Source organism: Elaeis guineensis, chromosome 6 (genome assembly GCF_000442705.2).
Source record: "Elaeis guineensis isolate ETL-2024a chromosome 6, EG11, whole genome shotgun sequence".
NCBI lineage: Eukaryota > Viridiplantae > Streptophyta > Magnoliopsida > Arecales > Arecaceae > Elaeis > Elaeis guineensis.
In genome coordinates this window covers 120,553,584-120,567,872 of record NC_025998.2, presented here as the reverse complement: position 1 = coordinate 120,567,872, position 14,289 = coordinate 120,553,584, and the positions used below count along the sequence as shown (strand labels likewise).

Sequence of the window (14,289 nt, the reverse complement as noted above, 5' to 3'; positions counted from 1 at the left end):
ATAAATGCGACTACAACATTAGTTCCCTAGTTGTATGAACTTGCAAGAACTGAGCGAATCCTCACCAGGTGATGAGCCCACTCTAGAGAAAAACTCAGATCAAAATAAAAGCCAGCAGAGAAAGACTTGCAAATAGGGGTGGTAATCGGATCGAGTATAAATAGATCGGATTAGATATGGATCAAGTAAAAAAATTTTGATTTTGAATCTGATCTATTTATTAAATAAATCAGATTTTAAAATTTGAATACAGTTTGTTTAATAAATAGATAAAAATAGATGACCGATCTGACATGTTTACGATTCATTTACGATCCGTTTAAAAAAAAATAAAATCCAACTCGTTTACCACCTATTTTTTCTACAAAAAGACCATGAAAAAAAAAGCCTGCTCGCTGCATCTCCACCCGACCGCCTCATCTCCGCCCTCACCGTTGTCTCGACCGCATCTCCGTTCGACCGCCTTCCGCCCTCTCCATGCTCTCGACCGCATCTCCATCCGACCGCCTCTCCATCTCTGGCTCTATCCTTGACCGGCTCCAATAAGCTCCTGTGCCTCGAACTCCATGGCCTCAGAAGTTGGCACTATTTCCTGAATGGCGGCGGCGCAAAGAATAAGAAAAAAGGAGGGGAAGAGAAATCCTAACTACCTCCTTAGCCTCCTTCACCTCCGGCAAACCCCCGTGGCCTGTGGTCGAGCTCTTTAGCATTATCTCCGCATTATCTCCAGAATGGTGGAGGCGCAAAGAAGAAGGAAAGCACTATTTCCTGAATGGCGGCGGCGCAAAGAATAAGAAAAGGAGGGGAAGAGAAATCCTAACTGCCTCCTTAGCCTCCTTCACCTCCGGCAAACCCCCGTGGCCTGTGGTCGAGCTCTTTAGCATTATCTCCGCATTATCTCCAGAATGGTGGAGGCGCAAAGAAGAAGGAAAGCCTCCGAACCTCCAGTTCCTTCGCCTCCAGCAAGCCCCTATAGCTTGTGGTCGAGCTCCTCAATATTTTTCCTAGAATGGGGATGGTGCAAAGAAGAAAGAAAGGGAGGATATTTTTCCTAGAATGGGGATGGTGCAAAGAAGAAAGAAAGGGAGGGGAAGAGAACCATAATCGGGACATGGGGCTGGGTTATGAGAATTTGGGATAGGTAAGAACACGGGAATTAGGAAAACAGCATGTCGAGTGGGACTGTGGGAGAGGCCGGAGAACCTATTACTCAATCTATTTATAGTTTTAAATGGCCTAAAAAATAGTAGCTAATCCGGCCCGATTTAAAAATTATACAAATTAAATAAATTAAACAGATTAAAAACTTAAAATTTAAACACGATCCAAATAATAAATAGATTAAATAGATCGATCTATTTACAATATAAATTTATTTAATTTAAATCTAAATTTATTTATAGCAAACGAAATATAAATTAGATTGACAGGTCGGATCATTTTTTTTTATTTTTATTTTCAAATAAAAAAATTATTAAAAAAAATATAAATATATATATAAATCAAGAAGAAGAAAAATAAATTTATATTATATAGTATAAAAATTGATCTTTTCAGCAGGAATTACAAATCATGTTGTCAAGTACATGTGAAAGTTACACATAATATTGCCCAGTATATATGGAAGTTCATATAACGTTGCTAATTGTACATAGAGGTTGCCAAGTGTACCAACAGGGCCACCTGTTAAATGATGATAAATCTTACCTCTAACCTCTTCATCCTACTCTAACTTCTATAATATTATAAATGATGATAAATCTCATTTGATTGGTTTTATGTAAGAATTATGAATGTTATATTTATTATATTATAAATGATGATAAATCCCATTTGACTAATTTTATATAAGACTAACAAGTGATGATAAATTGTTAAATTTATGAGATCACAAATCCTATTTGAAATATGTAACTTCACGTATGAACATCCCAACCAAAATTTTGAAAACCTGTTATCTATTTAGCAAAACAAATTCTTAAGCTAAAGCCATCTATTAATCTTCTCTTAGAAAATTTCATGTGGATATTTCTGGAGAATTAAGAAGCCCTAAATACCTTCATCTTCTGTACTGCATAGATTGAAGATATATTCAGAGTAATAGATAGAATTTTAATTGAAAAACTTCTAAAAATCTATATGATATAATATACAAATTGATCTTCTCCTTGGGCCTGCATGTAGAATTGTCAAATATACATTATAGACTGCCATCTATTCAACACAAAAATTCTTGAAAAAATGATAGATGTTAATCTTCCCTAAAAAAGTGCCGTATGCTAATGGATTTAAAAACTAATAAGAAGTTCCAAACTTTTCGCCTTCTTCAGTTTTTTCTTTTAATCTTTTATGCCCCTTATTTATTTAGAATAATAAACAGACTCCTAATATTGATGACAAAAGAGAATGTTTAATAAACAGATTCTTGATATCGAGTCATTTGAAACAGGTGAGGCCAAGGGACCAAAAAATGAAGTGGACCACAGGAGCCAGAGAGGCCGAACAAAGAAGAACAAAATTCACAAGCGAATACCTTCAGGAATCATCCACTACATCATCAAACACTTGCCCACCAGTCTCCATCTTCGGAAAAGGCACCCAGATAGCCCGCAAGCGATAGGCCACCTAAAACTATTTCAAAGAGTCCTTTGCCTACCACACTTACCTGCAAATAAAGAAAGAAAACATGTTCCTTGAAAACATTAAGGGCCAAGCAGGCTTAAGAATAAAACAACAAAAAAAAAAAAAAAAATCATATCAAATGAGATGGGAGAGGGTAAAAGAACTACAAAAATAAGCTTGTGATTGGACTCTATATAACTTACAACCAATGATCTCACAGTGCATGAAGTTAATACAGAATTATGAGATACCATGCCATCATCAGGAAGGAAGCATGTCTCCGGTTCTGATATCAAAATAATTAATAACAATGCCATTTGAAGGCCAAAACAAGAAGCGCGAAAGAAATGCTCGAGGAGATCTTTTGGCAGCAGGAAAAACTCCTGATAATTTAGATTTTCAGAAAGATAAAACACTCTCATGTCAAAAATATTTTGCATATATATATATATATATATATATATATATATATATATATATATATATATATATATATATATATATATATGCCTTTTTTATCTTCTGAACATCTATGGTACATGTACCATAAGGACTCTACAACTTCATTATCTTACAGACTTGGAATGCCTTGTATGACCCTTGGGCGAGGATGATGATGATGAAGAAGACAGCCATGAGCGTGCACTGTCAGCCTTGTCCTTCTTGAAAGCCTTCCGAACATCCTCTTTAAGCTCACAGTAGCGCATCTTCTTGATCTTTTGCTCATCAGGTGTTCCCTTCTGGAGGTAGAGCAGATCAGGCAAATCTTCTTCCAGAAACTTATCCAGCACTTGTGAACAGTGTGGAAAAAAGCGCCTGCCCAGCTCCACTGTCAAGCACACATGCAACGCTCAATCAATTATCAAGACCTTATGAGTTATAAAAACTGACCATAATTTCAATGAAGTTGCAATGTCTTATAACTTTAATTACACAAATGTTGAGTTGTTATACTACGGTATGAGATATGGTATAAAGTAGGGATGTATGGTGGTCTTTAAGTCAGATAGTGGGACTGTGAACTTCCTCAAATGAAATTTGAATAGTGGAGTTCATTCAACCAAATTCATTATGCAGTAGGTAAAGCATGACAAGCCCAGGGTTCTGTGTTGAATTCTTTTATTGGAATCAGTGAGCACAGTACATAGAATCAGAGCTGTCATATAAAATGAAAAAGATTCAAAGTTTCAAACCATAAAATTGCAGAAAGTAACTAAGGAATGTACTTCAGTAGACTGAACACAAGGATGTACTAGAAGGTTGGTTCACAAGCTTCAACATGTAGAGAACATTGACAAGGCAGGACAAACTATAAATCAGAGATTATGAAAAATTATAGAATAAGAAAATAAAACTCCAAGAAGTCACCAAAGTTTAGTCCAAATTGATAGAATGACTCCCAAATATTTTAACCACAGGCAGAATATCTGCCATTTGAATACTCAGCAAAGCTCTTTTGTGCTAGTATTCTGTTTGAGATCTTGATGCCAAGGGATGTGTGTGTGTTTTTTCCCCTTTTTCAGGGTGGGGGCCCGCATGGGTTCCTTTTTTAACTCTTTCCATCTTTTTTCCTGCTGGAAGTCAGTAGCTGCTTTGAAGGCCTTGGTAAATACTCAGGTGAAGCTAAACAAGAAAGAATGGTTTCTATAGATAGGTGGGAACATCTGTGCAGGATTTGAATTTTAACTCCATGCAGACAAACAAGGCCCAGCAAATACAAAGATTGACTCAAAGTTCAGAACTTCTAACTATAATGAAAATGACAGTTGGTGAGAGAAACAACTAAATCAAACTTACCTGTTTTAACAAGGGCATCAACCCTCGAACGTAGTCGTTTGTTTTGCATTATAGGTGTCTCATTCAGATCTACCTCCCTCAGGTTACTTGAGTTCCTTGATGCCAAAAGTCCCATGAATTCTGATGTTGTCTCTGCTTGTGCAATTTCCATGGCTACCTTGGCTTCAGTAGGGAAAAATAATCTTGCAAACGCAACTAAACAGGTGGATTGATCAATGTCAGTAATCATACAGACGATATAATATGAAATTGAAATTTATATAACGCAACTAATTGACTAAAACTTTCAGGCTTTGCATATGCTGTTTCAAAAACTGTTAGTTCCCCTACTAGTTTTAGCGAATGTAGCAATCTGAGTCAATAAATAAAAGCTCAGGTATGAAAATTAACAACCTCATAATAAATGTTTGAGCCCCAAAAACACGTTCTACTTCTCCCTGTCTACTTCCGTTTCATCTCCTAGTTTATTTGCCTTTTCCTATTGTAAAGTGGAGAATCTCGGAAACAGAAAAAGAACTGAAGCGCACAAAAATAGCTTCCACATTGGAAATCAGTAGATGATAGTCACAAAGACATACATCTGATATATCAAGACACTGCAAAAATATGCACAAGTAGAACAGTTGAGAGCCTAAATCTTTATCACAATGAGGAGTTTTTCGACCTTAATATGCTGTCAAATGCCATTGATGTAGACAAAATGACCGAACAACTTCTTAGCTGACCAGGCTCCCAACAAAAATTTAACAAAATCCATGCTCACACATCCAAGAAGTAGTTCACTCAGAAATCAGATGGTGTGACTAATAAGCCAGCAGTTAAGAGTGCCGTTTATTAATGCAAATATTGTTTGTACACACATAATTGTACAGAAACATCAAATCAAAAAACAGAACTGAATAGTAGTTTAGTTATTAGGACATGTTTCCCATGTTTTCAAGTGCTCCTACCTAAGACCCAACTCTTACAGAACTGAAAGGAGACCTGTCAAGGAAGAAAAGAAATTAAGATGTAGGACTCTTCACTTTCATTTCAGAGGATCACAAGGCATTATTACTTCAAAGTGAAGATTTAATAACTTTTTGTTTTCTCCAGAATGTAGCACATGCTACAAAATTTGCCAACATGGCACTTTCTATCTAGCAACTCCAATATCTGTGGTGGAGTCCCTCCTCTCTCTCTCTCTCTGGTGAGCAGGTGCATGTTGTGCATGATATTGTTGTGGTCAAGGTTTTTCATACCGGCTCAAACCAGCCGGTATGGGACGTACCGAACCGAATCGGACCCCTCTTTTTCAGTAAATCAAGCAAACCACGTCGAACCGGACCGATTTGATACGATTCACTGTCGAACCGCGCAAAACTGAGAGATTTTGCTCGATTCCACTCAATTCGACTTGATTCGAGTGTGAACCGAGCCGCACCGACATGCCCATGTGGGGGACGGGGAAGGGGGGCCTGGGGTGGGGGTGTTGGTTTTATCTCCTCCATGAAGCTGGGCTACCAATTATTTAGTAGCCTCAGCTTGAGAGCTCTTGAGAAGCCCGAGAGCAATCCTGAGTCTCAGGCTTTGACGTGCGAACAACGTCCCAAAAAAAAAAAAAAAGAAATCCTAGAAAAATTCTACAACTCCTTTAACGAGGCAACAAATTTCGACCAGAAGCAAGATAATCCTTCGTTCTGTCACCAAATATTTTATTTTTCATCTTTTTTTGGCCAATAACCATTAAAAAGTAGAAAAATAAGAAAAAATCATGTCAAAATTTATGATTTTTGTATGATTTCATTATATGTTGTAGATCATTAGACGATCTATATGATGATACTAAAATTATTAATTTTTGTTAATTATTTTTTTAAATATATATATTAAAAAAATTAAATAATTAAAAAAAATAAAAATAAAAAATTATTAGACTATCGTATTTTGTTAAACTTGCAGAAATGAGTAAGAAGAAGGATCCAAAGCGTGACATTGACTGGGAGCATGGTGAGGTACTCTCAGCTCGGCACCATTGGAGATGCAAATGGTGCGACATAGAGTTTAAAGGAGGGATGACTAGGTTGAAACAGTATTTGACTAGTGGTTATTGAGATGTGGCCATGTGACGGAAATATCCACAGGAGGTTCGACAGCTTATAAAGAAATACTTCGCTGACCAGAAAGCAGCGAAAGAGAGAACAAAGAAGAAGAGGGCAGAAATGGACCATCGAGCTAGAGAGCCACCTTTCTATCATTCCATAGAGTCAAAAGAAGTCTCTACTCCATATGATGAAGAGGCAGAAATTGAGACTGCCATTCAGACAAGTTTGGATGATCAGTACAGGCTGGAGGAGATGGTCAGATATAGAGAGCGATTTGGACAGTCATTCTATGAATCAAGGTTCAATTCTGCGACTGTTAAAGGAGAGTCTGAGTTCAGGAGGACCATCTCTGTCAGGGAGCCAGTCGGTAGAGGCAGGAGGGGTATTTCATCTATGCTGGGAGCTTTTGACAGTAGGAGATTCGATAGAGCTATTTCAGCAGGAGCCACCATTTATGATTTGGATCCACATACTTTTTCTAGCAAAAATTTAAAACAGCAGATGATTGATACTATACTGAAGAAGGATAAGAAGAAGAATATGTAACGAGCTATTGGATCATGATTTTAATTTAGCCATATTCCAGCAAATGTAGCGGGCAATACTTACTATTGGTCTATTATTTTAGCCATACAAGCTGCCGACCCCAGTGTAGATCCTCCAGCACTCAGAGATATCCATGGTCAGCTTTTTGATAGTAATAAAGAAGAATTAGAGAGATGAATCTCTTCTTGTAAGAGTAAATGGTCCATATACGGACTAACGGTGATGTGTGATGGTTGGACTGGTCCTATTAGATAGAGTATCATAAATTTTTTGATATATTATGATGGAAAATATTTTTTCATAAATCAATTGATGCTTCAGATAGAGTGCACGATGCCACATACATCTTTGGACTGATGGAGAAGGTGATTGATTCAGTTAGAGAGCAGAATGTCGTGTAGATTATCACAGATAATAGATCGTAATATAAGGCCGCTGGTGAGTTGCTGATGGAGCAGCAATCGCATATTTACTGGACACCATGTGCTGCACATTGCATTGACCTCATGTTGATGAATATTGGGAAGCTTCATAGAGTGCAACAAGTAGTGGATACAGCCCAGTCTATTACTAAATTTATATACAATTATATATGGGTGCTATCATTGATGTAAAAATATATTGAGGAGAGATCTTGAGATCGGATATCACACGGTTTGCTACAAACTACATAGCACTTGATAATTTTCTACAGAAAAAAGCAGCCTTGCGCCAGATGTTTGTCAGTGCCGAGTGGCAAGAGAGTAGATATACGAGGGCCGACATTGAGGAAAGTCATCTGGAGAACTTGATGACCAGTCAGTTATTCTAGCAACGGACTGATAAGATAGTGAAGATTATCAAACCATTATATGAAGTGCTTCGCATTGTGGACAGCGAGAGATACCCCCAGATAGGCTTCTTGTATCACATGATGGAGAGGATAAAGCAACTGATCAATGAGATAGATTCCAACTATGTTCGGAAATACATCAACATCATTGAGCACCGCTGGGACTATCAGATGGGTAAGGATTTGCATCTAGCTGATAAGCATGAATTCAAGAATCATCTGAAAATTTTTTTTCTTATACTAGTATAAGTTTACTTAATCATTTGTAGAATTTATTTTCAACTTACTATTTGAATCCGAGATTCCAGTACAGCATATCTAGGATAGATATGGATAATGAACTTCTCACTGCTCTCCGTAATGTTACATATAAGATGATGCCCGATCCCGAAATCGCATTTATGTGTCTGCAAGAGGTACATTTGATCAATTAAGATGCGATCATTTAACTTAATAATATATTTGTTACTAAAATGAATATATTTTTCACAGACGAAATAATTTAGGGAGGAGACAGACAGCTTCTAAGTCTCATCGACTGTCGTAAGCAAAAAGAAGATGAATCTAGGTAAATTATATATCAATAGTGAAGAATTTGTTGATATTACATGCCTACTAATATTATAAAATCTGATATATATTTTTGTTTAATTTTCTGACAGTTGAATGGTAGATCCATTTTGGATAGTCCGCACCATATTTGAAAAGTGTGGCCATCTGCATTCTTTCCCAGATAGTCTTTTCTAGTGGGTGTGAACGCAATTGATCGACTTTCATTCTTATCCACAGCAAACAGAAAAATCATTTGACATAGAAGAACCTCAACGATCTTGTTTATGTATATTTGAGATTGAGGCTAAAATATGTCTAGGATGAAGTACAGCTAAAATATACGGATCCGACGATAGATGATTATGCCATTGATGATGAGAATCCGATGATTGGATGACTTGCAGGCCAGCGACAGGAGTTAGAACTTAATGAGCTAGGATCCCCTCCATGACCAGTCAGTGTGGTAGCTAGCGAGATCAAAGTGAATCCAAAACAGTGGGCAGATAGAAATATTTCACAGAGTTTCAGCTGATCAGCCACAATCTAAGGAATCACAGAGGAATCATTCATCACGTGACTCCATGTTCGAGTCATCCAGCCACATGTTTGAGTGAGGAATGCTGAGACGAGGTCGATCACAGAGAGGTACCAAGGGAGCTCGGAAAGGCAAAGAAAAAGAAACGACACTTGCAGCATCCTCAAGAGTGCAGGAGTCAGTTGACTCAGATTCAGAGACCAACGGCAGTGAGAGTGATGGTAGCAGTAATGGATCTGATGATCAGGAAAGGACTGGAGGATACGAAACTACTATTCATGAGATATAGCTACAGGATGGTATTCGATTTACTGGTGAGTCTCAATGTATACATGTCACACAAGATAGAGACCATGGTGGATGATCCGATAGACCCCGCGAAGAGATGATCTCATATAGGCGACGGCCTCCCAGAGATTGTTCAGTGCATGATATAGCTACAGATGACCTTGCACATGGAGTAAGATTCATGAATGTATTTGGATCATCCTCGTACTATGGATCCTATGACCCGCAGGCAGTTTATGATCCATATGGATATGGTGTATTCGAGACATCAACTTCCAATGGCTACTATTCTATGCACCCGAAGTACCTTATGGATCGGATTTTGCTACTGGCATATTTGGATGGGAGCCTCCACAACCATACCATCATCCTGAGGATACCTCTCAGAGTCAGATGAGTGAGAGATCTGCTATGTCTTATAATCCAGAGAGGATATCTTACGGGATAAATATTCAGGATTACAGTGCTACTTGGTTAGAGGGATGGATTGATATTCCTCCGGAGTATGTGGATGATCTGGATATTTACGAGCCACACAGACATTCGACGAGATATTAGATCAGCAAAGATCCTGAGGTTAGCATATTATTCTTTGTAATTTACATTTGAGATATATTTATTGGTATTATTGCATTGTTTTAATCCTTTAGACTTCTTTTTTTTTTTTTGATGGTAGAATTGTTATATGACTTAAATAAACATTAATTTGGATATAAAGTAATTTAAAAAATAATAAAAAAAATTAAATCAAATTCAACAGAAAAAAATAAAAAAGAATTGATTGGCATACCGGTATCGAATCGGTACACCATTGCATACTGACATATGGTATGGTACGGTATACGGTACCATACCGTACCGCACTGGAACCAGTACGGGGCTCGGTACCAGTTTCAGAATTCTTGATTGTAGTAGTAATATCAATCTAGTAAGCATGCAACTTCCAAGGTCTAGATACCTAGATCACGAAAATCTTCACAACTAGTCAGAAAGATAAGGACAGAGTCAGGTCATACATGCTGGTCTGCTTCATCATTGCAACTTGTGCAGCATTACTAGCAAATTTTGTTAATGTTCATAACCTTAACTGCAGGTGGCAAATCAACAGTGCTGTCATAGCTTAAAAAACTAAATTTAGCTATTTATCATAAAGAAATGTGTCATGAGGCTCAAAGTTCATGTCCACAGATCTGTTGAAGTTCTATGCATTCTTGAGCATAGATACATGCAAACAAATACAATGTTTTTTTTTGGTTAAAAAGTATCTTAAAATAATTGCAAGTACCTGACATTTTGTGCTAGATTACGAAAAATTTCAGCAGCATTTTTTTACCAATCTAGAAAATGACACCAACCACCCAATTTCAGTCAAATGGCAGATTTGACAAATCCTTGTCAATATACCAACTAAGAACATCGGAGGGATGAAAATAATCTCACAGTTGACTTTCTTGGGAGATTAACATCAAAGACAGAGACCATCTACACTGCTATATTATTATTTTTTTACAAACAGGAATTCAGAAATTCAAAAAACAAATGGCATCTAAATCATTTATATAATCACATCTGTTGGTAACTGTGAAACAATTTTTTAAATAAAATGATAAATGAAAACAAAAGCAATAGTAATTAAAAGGGCAGAAAAGTTGAAGAAAAAACAAAAAACTCACCTCTGTTTTCCAGGTACAGAAGCTTCATGTGAAGGTTATCACCCAATAATGGTGATGTGACTGAGTCTTCACCAGCCATTGGATTCCTCCTCATCTCTCTCTCCAGAATATCGATGCATATTCTGTCTTTATTTGACTCTTGACCCTGCTGAGTGTTTGTATTGTAGTCTTTGGCCCTGGTTAGCCTCCTACAGATCATAGCAGCATTCTGCCCATCAGCTGTTGTTTCTGATGCAGATGCTCCTTTGGTGAGAAGAGACACAATGACAGCTGGCTCCTTTCGCATGGCAGCCACATGGAGGGGTGTATATCCTCTATTGTTCCTTAGATTCACATTAGCTGACCCCATTTCTAACAACTCTGCCACAACTTTGGAATCACAGTAGGCAGCTGCATAGTGTAGAGCATTGGCATCATCTAAAGTGGTATCTGACTCGCTAAGAAGCAACTTTACAAGTTCCACATCATCAGAATCCAGAGCCCTGTGGATTCTTCTTATTCTTTTCTCAAGGACAGGGTCAACAGTCAAGGAATTAGGTTCATCAGTCTGGGCTTTGTGGCGGATCAATTTAATCTCCTCAGCAACTTCTTGCGGTAGCTCCTTCTGAAGAGAGATATTGTCAAGATCGGATCTTGCCACTCTTTTCATACAGTGACTGAGCAACTGACTAAGCTGTGAGTGGAAGGCAACCAAGAGAATAGGGATTACATCTTCCACAAAAGCCTTCTCAACAAAGTTGAGAAGGCGCCGCTGTATGGATACATAACAACAAGTCAGGAAAACAGTCTTAATACAAAGGCTATCATGATATTTTATCAAAAAAGAAATGAAAACAATATCTCTAGTATAAAGAATATTATGACCTAATTCATGAAACAGAACATGCTAGTTTAGAATTTAGAGTGGTGTATGAAAAAACTTTACATTCAATTGACCATTGGTACTCATTTGAAAAGCATTTGTCGGGTTAACATCAATATGAGAAATTTGAGTATAAAACAATAGACTGATTTGGTGGGAAGATGAACGGATTACAATTTATTTGTTATAAGGGCGTCCAAAACTGAGTCCAGAATAAACAAATGTTGGTCTAGAGTGGCATATAAATGATATCATATATAATGGGCTTCACAGAAAATCGATATATAAGTCCATAGAAAATCTCAGCCACCTCATTCTAAAAAGAGAGAGAGCATTTTCTAACAAAGTGGTACCAGTTTAAAACAGTCAAATAACAAAAAGTTACTTCCTATACTTACGCGGCAGTAATTTTAAAGTATAATGGCATGATCATATCCTTTTTTTGGACTATATAAAGTATTAAATTTTGAAATCAGAGAGTTTTCTCATGCTATTTCTAGTTTTTTTCTTGGATGCAAAAGTCAACCGAAATCACAACATCCTCCCTCAACATGACTAACATCCACTCAAAACGTATGAAACTAGCATGTCAGGTTACGCACAATTTGACCGATCTCAGTAGAACTCCATTTTTCTGCACATCAATACATACTGGGAGTGGGGAACTAACAGTGAAGAACATGTAGAATCTATGGGAAAGTATTCAATATGGTTAAAAAATATGTTCATGCCAATGGATATTATAAATCCTTCAAAATTCATGTAGATATGTTCCCAAATGATAAAGCAACACTGAATTGGGAGATCTCTTACCTAATCAATAGAGCTACCACTAAGAATCAGAAACTCATAACTTCTAAAAAGCAAAAAAAAAAAAAAAATTCTAACTTGCAATTAGTTCTATCATATAATGTCCAAAAAGTACTTATAAAAAGTAAATTCTCTCGGAAATTAACCAGTGCGTGCAACATAGAAATAGCATAAGAATATTAGAGCTCTCAACTAAGAAACCTGTAAAAGAGAGACCATCTCTGGAATCTGAAACACAGACGATGCATTCATCAACTCCACCACGAAATTGACCGCAGGCCAGCAAGCATCATGAGCGCACATCGGATCTACACATACCGACACCTCCGGCGGAGCTGGCTTCAGCTTCCCGGTGTAAATATAACTCAAGAAGTTCATGAAGGCCTCACGCCCGACCCGGCCGCAAGGCACCAATTCACTCATCTGGTACCTTGGCTTCCCTCCCTCCGGCCGACATCGGCCGCCGTCACGGGAGAAGAGGTCGAGGAAGAACCGGCTCCTTGCCGCCAAAATGCATCGGTGGACGCCGACCGGCGCGCCCTCGACGACGATCTCGGCGTCGCTGTAGTCGAATTCGGAGTCAGCGAGAAGGCGCTCGAGATTGGAGCTCAGCTTGCCGAGGCTAACGACCTCGAGGCTGGCCCCCGCCTCAGCGGCCGGCGCCGGCGGAGGAGCGGTGTAGACGCTGGAGCCATTGGACAGGTTGGAAGAGGAGGTGAAGCTCAGAGAAGACGAGGGTTCCGCCAGATTCGCCATGACTCAGTGGCAACCCAACAAAATAAAAAGAAAATTATTAAAAAAAAAAAACCTATAATGCCATTGCCAAGCTCTCGTTAGGGTCCGAGATCCGAGCTATACCTCGACTTCAATCCAAAAAAAACCCATTTTGCCGCATCCGATGCTTCCAATAATCGATCTTTTCCGCAAACCGCCGTTCAGAAAGCATCCTTCCAATCCAAAACCCTAAAAACACATCAATCTATCCCTCTAACAACATCAATCTATCCCTTTAGATATGCAATTTGGCGACGGGACCTTTTGATCGCGTTTAGATGCTGAAGTCTAGGGGTGACGCAAGGGATGTCGTCACGAGGCGGTGGTAGGGATGGGTGACGTGAAGGACGCTGCGCTGTTTGGTTTCCGGCTTCTTTGCATTATTTTAGTTTAAGGTGGCCGCGGACCCAAGTTTCTCAAGCGTTGGCAGAATTTGTTGATAAATTTTAATTAAGCTATAAAATATTTTTTATAATTCATAACGTAATAATATTTTTATAATTTATTATAAGATATAATTAACTGATACTTGCATTGCCATGAACAGAAGGAATGGTTATATAATAAATAATAAAATAAAAAATAAATAATATTATATATTTTAAAAAATATTTTTAATTATTGTAGTGTGAATTTTATATTTTTTATATTATAATATCTTTCATCAACCTTTCAATTTGGGATTGAGCCCTCCAGCGGACGTAACAAATTATTTGGAGTAAGATAGTTGATATAAATTTAGTGAACTATTTTAAAATAAAATAAAATTTGATATAAACTTAAAATAATTTAATGACCATGATATCCAAATTTTAATCCCAATCTCATCTCCTCCCCCAACACTCTTTCTTACCGACAGTCCTTCCAACCACTGTCTCACTGCCCCATCCCTCTAGATGCCCCAACCCCATCTT

General features: G+C 37.8%; 1 protein-coding gene and 1 pseudogene across 1 annotated transcript; one reads left to right on the top strand and one right to left on the bottom strand.

Moving 5' to 3' along the window:
• Nucleotides 1–3,093: 3,093 nt before the first annotated feature.
• LOC105034942 (BTB/POZ domain and ankyrin repeat-containing protein NPR1) lies at nt 3,094–13,714 on the bottom strand. Its single transcript, XM_010910299.4, has 4 exons — nt 12,803–13,714; nt 10,930–11,680; nt 4,420–4,614; nt 3,094–3,451 (listed from the first exon to the last, which is right to left on the bottom strand). Exons 1-4 carry the CDS (start codon nt 13,355–13,357, stop codon nt 3,189–3,191), a joined length of 1,764 nt encoding a protein of 587 aa, XP_010908601.1. The 5' UTR covers nt 13,358–13,714; the 3' UTR covers nt 3,094–3,188.
• On the top strand, nt 6,896–10,899 carry LOC114913169 (uncharacterized; annotated as a pseudogene).
• Nucleotides 13,715–14,289: the final 575 nt, after the last annotated feature.

Bases quoted from the DNA above. Each gene is read 5' to 3' on its own strand.
- LOC105034942 (XM_010910299.4), bottom strand. From the start codon at position 13,357: ATGGCGAATCTGGCGGAACCCTCGTCTTCTCTGAGCTTCACCTCCTCT. The intron at 11,681-12,802 runs GTTTCTTAGTTG...GTATCCATACAG, and splicing joins AGATGGTCTCTCTTTTACAG to CGGCGCCTTCTCAACTTTGT. The intron at 4,615-10,929 runs GTGAGTTTTTTG...CCACCTGTTTAG, and splicing joins TCTGTACCTGGAAAACAGAG to TTGCGTTTGCAAGATTATTT.